Raw genomic sequence first — 8441 nt, 5'->3', positions numbered from 1 at the left:
CCTAACACATGGGAACATGCATCTACAATTTTCTTCACCTTTTGTTCTGGTAATGAAACAGTAAATGTGATAGAATCTATCAAATACCCAAGATGAATGACTATCTGACTAGCAGAAAACAAAGACTTTTCAGAACTAATCTGGAACCCAGCAGATTCAAAAAATTCCAGCTAACACCTTACAGTTTCTTTCACAAACCTCTCTGTTAGCAGCCTTGACCAATGAGTCATCTATGTAATAGAAAGCATGGATACCCAGACTGCGAACTTTAGCCATAATTGGCTTCAGTACTTTGGTAAATATACGAGGGGCACTTGTCAAACCGAAGGGCATAGCCATAAACTCATATAGTATACCTCTCCATTTGAATTTCAGGTATTTCCTATGATGTTTGTTCACTGGTATACTGAAATATGCATCCTTGAGATCAATAGAAGTGAAAAAATCACCTCTCTCTACAGATTCTAGGACTACATCTAAGGTCTCCTGCTTAAAATTGTGATAAACAACAAACTCGTTCAACTTCCTCAAATTAATGACCGGCCTAAATTTACCATTTTTCTTTTGGACCAGGAACAAATTAGAAACAAATTCACCTTTCTCATGAATAGACTGAGTTATTGCCCCTTTAGATATCAAATCATTCACCTCAGAATCAACAATCTCCATCTCATCCTTACTAAAAGATATTGGTCCCGGCAATTTATGTTGCACAGGGATCTCTACAAACTCAAGTGTAAGACCACTCACAGTATCTAAAATCCATTCATCATCAGTCAATGATTTCCAAAATTGTAAATGCTCTCTGATTTTACCAGATGGAACACTCACCTTAGGGGCTATTCTTTTTTCTGTGTCTGGCTCTGGCTCTGAGCTTGCTGCATGTGTGCGGGTCGCCGTTGTCCCCGGCCCCGCTGGCTTGACCGTAAAAAAGGCCTCCCTGAGCCTCTGTACTGGCCATAGCCCCCTCGCCCTCTCTGGCCGCCATTCCAACCTCCTCGCTGTACCTGTTTACGTGAAGACAAAACATTGAAAGCCTTATTAGCTTCAGAAATGTCTCTCACCTTCTTTGCAAGATCATCCCCAAATAGATTTGCAGTTATTGGCATGTCCTTCCCACATAAGGCATGATATGATGGCGGGAGGGCTTGTCTCATAAGAAACCTACGTTTCACAGACAATGCATGTACCGCATTACCTAGCATGGACAGAGCGTCGATACACAGAGGCCTGAACTTCTCTCGAAAGTCCGGATGGCTCATAAGAGCCTCAGTCAGCCTCATCACCGGTACCATGCCGTCAGGCACAGATTTCTGGGCTGAAAATCTCTTGCCTGTAAAGGCTTACCAAGTTTACCCCAAACCTCAGGGTTGCATCGTGGGACGGTCAAGTCGGCACAATTTGCCGGTATAGGGTACTTTTCTGCCATTTTAGAAACGTCCGAAGTTTTCCTACAAGCAGTATTTACAAGCTTGGCGAGTCCCTCGTGAACACTAGGGCCCAACTTTACGTCACCATAAACATAGTCAGGGATGGCAAACAAATCCTCCATATGACCTTCCTCTGTGGGTAAAATATCAGAGTATATATAATCTAAATCAACTGAAGATTGATCTTTATTTTGAAGACCCAACGGGTCTGTCATACTCAAAAAATCTGAGTCAAAACTGTCAACAACATAATCATTATCAATATGATGAATATCATACCCACCAGTTGTTCGGTTTCCTGTACCGGAACTCGCCCGGTCACGCTTAACGTCTGCTAACTGCTCCTCCAGAGCCCTCATACCTTTCGTCATGAGTTGAAACTCGCTGTCAGCGGCAGCCTCAGTACCGACAGGACGTTTCCTACCCCCACGGGGCAAAAGAATAGTCGAGGCATCGCCTCCGACGCCGCTATGTTTGTCGTTCCGAACAACGTTCGGTGACTGCGGCTGTGCAGAGTCATTATCACTTGCACAAGCGACAAAGTCGCTTAGGCCCGAATTTAAATTCGGAAGGGGTTCCGGAAAGAAATCGTCACACCCCTCTGCCTCTGTTTCTCCTGGATGGAGAGAGAGGTCATTGTCAGAATCACAATTATCAGCATCGAAAGTTACTGACAAAGGCAACCGTTTACCGCGAGCCTGCTTACGACGCATAACTCAAATTTCACAAAACAGCTGATAACGAAATGTAAACACATGAAATTCGCGGAGCGAAGGAAAGGTATCAATAAAATAATTTCAAATTGCAGTTACTTTTACCAAGCAAATGCAAATCGCGGACGCGAGACCCGCAAGATATCCTTCCCTTCTGGCTTAATGTCTGTCACGCACCCTGACTGACAAAAAAGCGTGTGTCAAGGCTTGGGTATGCCTTTTTATATGGTGACCCCTCACAGGGGTCAGGCACGTGCAAGGTAATATCAATAGATATTTTTCAACTTTGAACTTCAGTGTCGCGCACCCAACAGGTTGACAAGTGCATATTATTTAACTTGTAAGCCGTAGGGCTGAATGGAAGAGAATGTAGATTTTGTCTCTCTCATTCTTTTGAAAACAAGAATTATCTGAGGTAAGAAATCGCAAGAGGTTAAAGATTTGTTTTTGACAAAATATCATTACTGAACGTATCTATCTTCACATTGTGCGTTGAAATTTTGTTATTGTTTCGTCGCAAAGAAGACAAGTGTTTGTCGCTTCTGTATATAAAATAGGGCTTCTTACACATCACAGATGTAATGAATTTTACAAATAAACTCTCTTTCTACCGGTTTGTTAAATATACGTGAAATCTACACCAGTTTATGAATGGGAAATGAATAACCAGCGTTACCCCAACTCATCACAACACACATAATAAGGAGTTGTTTATCTTTCAGATCTATCCCATATAGCAGAGCCGTCATTACCACGTAAGATTTATTGTTAATTGTATACAGTAGAAACAGGTGAGGCTATTGGAAACGTTTGAACCTTCAGCAAATGCAATCACTCTTTCTCTGTGCGTTTTTTTGTATTTAATTAGGTATTTTAAATGCAACTACAATCAATTTTAGTTGTTAAGTGTGAAGAGCAGAAGAAAGAAATTAATATCTAAGATATTCATCTGTTCCTTTCTTGATTCTCATCAGATATAAACGTTCATTCTTTTCTTTTGTCTTGGACTAATGTTGGAAACAACTTTTATAAGCTAAGCCTGTTTTTTTTATCCTTTTGTTAATACATGTACTGTTATATTTTTTTATGTAATACTTGTAATTATCTTTGTCTGTATTATCAATAAAGTATTTTGAATTGACTAATGTTGCATAAGTATCGGCTAGCTGCTATCATTTTCAAATTTCTTAGATCACCTTTTTAAACAACGCCACATTATTTGGAGAGGAATTGATATAAGCTCTAAGCATATTTCCCAATCCCTCTGATATTCCATATATATAATATCCTTGCCTGATTATTGAATGAAATGCTGTTTAAACTATGTCACAGATAAAATAATAAACTGTGACTTCGAGACGACCTGTTCACATCTCCACCAGGATACCACTGATACCTTTAACTGGGTACAACACTCGGGTGCCACGCACACTCACGGTACTGGTCCGAACGCTGACCACACTAACTCAGCAGGTAAGGTGAAGCGGTGTCTCCTATAATGTGCAGAAGTAGTTTACACATCATCTTATTTCATTTTATTTTAAATATAATTGATTTTGACCAATTACAATGAAGGTTTGATCTGTGTTTACTTGTATTTTATTTACTTTAAACTACCTAGTGACACATTCACCACTGAACTCTTCATTACCTGACCTTATAAGACTTTTGTCAAACCCGGAAATAGTGGTCGGGTACGGTTTACAGGATCATACGTTTCACAATTATCTGTAGTAAACCAACGATTGAAATGGGATTAAAGACATACATTTGCATTTTTGATATTCCAAGTAGGTTCTGACTAAATTGCAAATAAAAACCAGCATTATATTTCGAAAAATAGGTTCCTGAACGTAAAATACATTAAATAAGTAGCGCGGGATGACATGTAAATAAAAAAGAAAATCCTTTCTATTTTCAATCTAAAATGGAATTACCAAAATTAACAATTATTTGAGTAGGTACAAAGATTAAATGACAAGTTTCATTCAGCAAAATTAAATAACAAAAAGTATTTGTATGCCATTCTCTTGGGTTGCTTTCCTAATAGTGTCCTGTTATTGGTTTTGGGCGTGTCGGCTTCATTGGCGTTATGATATAGGTAAGCGACGTGATTCCTTACTTTAATGATACTTTATTATTTTACAGGTAAGTACTATCTAGCCCAGGCCAGGCACCATCACAATAAGGTCGCCCGCCTAATCACAGATACCCTGCCATCTGGTCAGACCTGTATCTCTTTCTCCTACTTCATCTACGGATCTGGTGTGAAGGAGTTCAGCATGAAAGCAGAAGGTACCGGGATTGATTACACCTTTAAGCGATTCCCCGGCAGTCAGGTTAATCAGTGGACCACACAGTTCATTACACTGACCGTCCCAAGGAGTTTTAAGGTATGTCATCGAATATCTTAATGATCCAAAATCTTAAGAACAGACTATTATTTTATGTTTAATGCATAAATTGACAGAGTGAGATATTATAATTAATGTGATTCAATTTATAAAATATCACATGTAAGATACATGTGATATGCTCCAAAATCTGTCAATTTATGTTAAAAGCATAAATTGACAGAGTGAGATATTATAATTCAGCATGTGTTCATTTGCAAATGTACGAAATTGGATACATTTTAAGTTTAAATTAGTCCGTGTTTTACACGTTTTAACCTGTCTCGGCAAATGTTATCGTTATTTCAAATCGATAATATAACTGCATAATCATTTCTGTTAAACGAGATCAGGGCAGTCGAATTAGTATGGAGTTTCTTTTAACAATCGTATCACTTAACTTAGCATGACAAAAATTTGTATTTGATTTGTCAATAACTAAATCATGAAATAAATATCCGAATAAAAAGCCTGTTTTTCTTTGCCAGCTGGTACTACAAGCTTCGATCGGAAACAGTGACCTAGGCGATATCGCCATCGACGACTTGTCAGTTTACACAGGCGCATGCGTCCATCCATAAATTAATCATTCTCGTTTGTTAAATTCTGCTCATTATGTGAAGATTGGGAAATAAATGTGAAGAATCGAAATAAGTGTTTAATTGTGGTGTTTTTTAACATTTACATTGAAAAAATACATAAATAGCACGAATTAACAATATCATCATATTTTTATTGTTTTATAAATAGCTATCAATTAGTGTCTAAGCATGTCATGACTCGTGTAAGTAAAACTAACACGTGAAAGATAATTAAAGGTAATATAAGCACTTTGTCATAATTGTAAATACAAGTTAGGGGAAACATTCAAATAATTTATTCAATTATCTAATCATTTACAATTATCTAAGGTGTGTAATTCGTTAGTGGAAACATTCAAATACTTTATTTAATTATCTAATCATTTATAATTATCTAAGGTGTGTAATTCGTTACGATTGGAGACAGAGCGTTTAAGTTAATCTGATAACCCCTCCATCAGTTGTCTTTGTTAAAGCTCTCATACAAAGACATTAGTCCCTGACGATCATTGAGAATAGACATTGCTTGGTGAGGCTGCGGAGGAATTGTGTACATTAATGGAAGAAAAGAAGAAAAAGAGAAATAAATGATATCAAGATGAAAGAAATAGTTCATATTCAAGCTGGACAATGTGGGAATCAAATCAGCACAAAGTTCTGGGAAGTGATATGTGGTGACCATGGTATAGACCCCACTGGAGTTTGTCGAGGGGGGACTGATCTACAGTTAGAACGTGTCAATGTTTTCTTTGATGAATCAGAACACGGACGTTATATGCCCCGATCTGTTTTAGTCGATCTCGAGCCAGGCACAATGGATGCTATAAGATCCGGGCCGTACGGACAAATATTCCATCCAGACAACTTTGTTTTTGGACAGAATGGATCAGGTAATAATTGGGCGAAAGGTTTCTACACGGAGGGAGCTGAACTTGTCGAGCAGGTTCTTGAGGTGGTTAGGAAAGAGGCCGAGGGATGTGACCGTTTACAAGGGTTCCAACTGACTCATTCCCTCGGAGGAGGGACCGGATCTGGTATGGGAACCCTTATAGCATCTAAAGTACGAGACGAATACTCGGACCGGATTATGTGCACATATTCGGTAATGCCATCTCGAAAGGTAAGAGCTTAATTAATTATTGTTCCCGAATACTACAGATAGAGAATGTCACTTTCATCAAAACACGGAATTTTGAAACTCAGGTATTGTTTAACATAAACATGACACAAGTTTTGATCTTTCAAATGTTTTATAAACACACGCTACTCTGTTTCTATGGGAGGGAAGCAATATCAAGATCTTATTCTTAACTCGTACTTCAAATCGATAAAACTAAGACAAAAAATGAACAGAGGAAACATTTACACGGCAAATTACAAGGAGGATAAGGTCAGGTGTTAGATAAAGCTAAGCGCCTTAACTCTGTTTCATCGAAGATATCCGCCCTGTTAAGCTAATTCAAATAAATCCAAATATGGTCACTTTTTTTTTCAAAAGAGAACCGGGTTACTGACAACGAAGCCACAAGGCAAATAACGTCGATAAAAATTGACTGAAAATACAAACTAGGACCATAAGTTCGAGATATATCACCGAACACAAATACATGATAAATTGAATATTCATTTCTAACAGACGCACATTTTGCTTTACTATATAAAATTAAAAGCTACCCAATTTAGGAACGTTCATCATGCAACTCAAGTCAGCCGACGAAGTGTGTAGTGTGTCGTGGTCTTATTTCTATTTCTACACTCTGTATCTGATAATAATTTACAAACCCATGATTTAAGGAAAATGACTTAGCACTGTATTTAATGTATTGTTTATTTCCAAATGTGAATCTGTTTAAACCTGTATGTTTCTACAATTGTGGATATGCCTAATAATTGGGCGATTATTACCCTTGATAATTGTGTAAATTTGTTTCAGTATATTAAAATGAATATATGCATATACATGTTTCTGTTGATGTTTAAAGTATCAATATAAAATTATGTTAATATACCCTTGATTGCCCTTAATTGTCATTTGAAAATCCACCTACCCCATTTTTGACGCATACGTCTGAAATGTGTTTCTTGTAGGTGGGTGGAACAGGGTCTGCGAAATGACATCACGTGTGAGGTGGCACTTTTAAGCCACAACCTGGACACACCAAATGCCATGTACCTTATATATAATTTTTATTTAGTATCTTCTTTCCCTTAAAGAACAGGCAGGGCAAAGTAGTTTGCCCCTAAGACACCCAGTTAAGAAGGTTATACTATATAACATAACATATACCGGATTCTTCATTGTAGGTCTCTGAGGTAATAACGGAGGCGTACAACGCCATCTTGTCGGCTAACCAGCTACTGGGAAATACAGATGAAACATTCTGTATCGATAACGAGGCTCTTTTTGACATATGCTACAGGACACTTAAGCTCACGGCACCAAGCTATGGCGACCTAAATCATATCGTTTCCAATACCATGTCCGGTGTGACGTCATCTATGCGCTTCCCTGGTCAACAGAACACAGATCTCCGTAAATTGGCTGTAAATATGATACCTTTTCCACGTCTCCACTTTCTCGTCCCCGGATTTGCTCCACTTATTTCCAGAGGAGGCGCCCTTTACCGTTCGCTTACTGTTGCTAAGTTAACCCAAGCAATCTTTGACCCCAAAAACATGCTGGGAGCTTGTAACCCGAGTCAAGGACGTTACCTCACAGTGGCAGCCATCTTTAGAGGTAGGGTGTCGATGGCAGAAGTTGACCAAGAAATGCTTAATCAGAAAAATAAAAGTTCAAACCACTTTGTTGAATGGTTGCCATGCAATATACAGACAGCTGTTTGTGATATCCCCCCGCCAAATCTCAAAATGTCGGCCACCTTTATAGGGAATAATACTTCGATTCAAGAAATTTTTCAACGTATGTCTACACAGTTTACTGGAATGTACAGGCGGAAAGCCTACATTCATCTGTATACTGGTGAAGGTATGGACGAGATGGAGTTCACAGAGGCCGAGTCCAACATTAACGACTTGGTTTCTGAGTACCAACAGTACCAGGAGGCTTCTTGTAATGATTACGACCTATCAGACGACGAGGAGGAAGAAGCAGATGTGTAAAATTGCTAGTTACGAACGTTTTATTGATGTTTAGCAACTGAGTCCTACATTTACAATATATACAGTAGACGATGCTGCTTCGATGCAGCAAAACTATATTGAAAATTCACGATTGACAAAATTGCTTTGAAAAATGTGTGTTATTATATTACGTGAGAATATTATCAAACACGAACTCTATATTTTTGTAAACACCACTAATTG

At 38.3% G+C, this 8441-nt stretch overlaps 2 protein-coding genes across 2 annotated transcripts in view; both read left to right on the top strand.

Moving 5' to 3' along the window:
• Nucleotides 1-5181, top strand: part of LOC110452104 (high choriolytic enzyme 2-like) — a 14303-nt gene extending 9122 nt beyond the window's left edge. The window contains exons 8-11 of the mRNA XM_021500426.1: nucleotides 2866-2898; nucleotides 3476-3616; nucleotides 4292-4536; nucleotides 5025-5181. Coding sequence (XP_021356101.1) covers nucleotides 2866-2898; nucleotides 3476-3616; nucleotides 4292-4536; nucleotides 5025-5117 — 512 coding nt within the window. The 3' untranslated portion in view covers nucleotides 5118-5181. The remainder of the gene's footprint in view (nucleotides 1-2865; nucleotides 2899-3475; nucleotides 3617-4291; nucleotides 4537-5024) is intronic.
• Nucleotides 5182-5715: 534 nt separating this feature from the next.
• On the top strand, nucleotides 5716-8237 carry LOC110452113 (tubulin beta chain-like). Its single transcript, XM_021500445.1, has 2 exons — nucleotides 5716-6237; nucleotides 7422-8237. The coding sequence occupies exons 1-2, from the start codon at nucleotides 5716-5718 to the stop codon at nucleotides 8235-8237; spliced, it is 1338 nt and encodes a 445-aa protein (XP_021356120.1).
• Nucleotides 8238-8441: the final 204 nt, after the last annotated feature.

This window comes from Mizuhopecten yessoensis, unplaced genomic scaffold (assembly GCF_002113885.1).
Source record: "Mizuhopecten yessoensis strain PY_sf001 unplaced genomic scaffold, ASM211388v2 scaffold6411, whole genome shotgun sequence".
NCBI lineage: Eukaryota > Metazoa > Mollusca > Bivalvia > Pectinida > Pectinidae > Mizuhopecten > Mizuhopecten yessoensis.
This window is presented reverse-complemented; position numbering and strand designations above follow the sequence as displayed.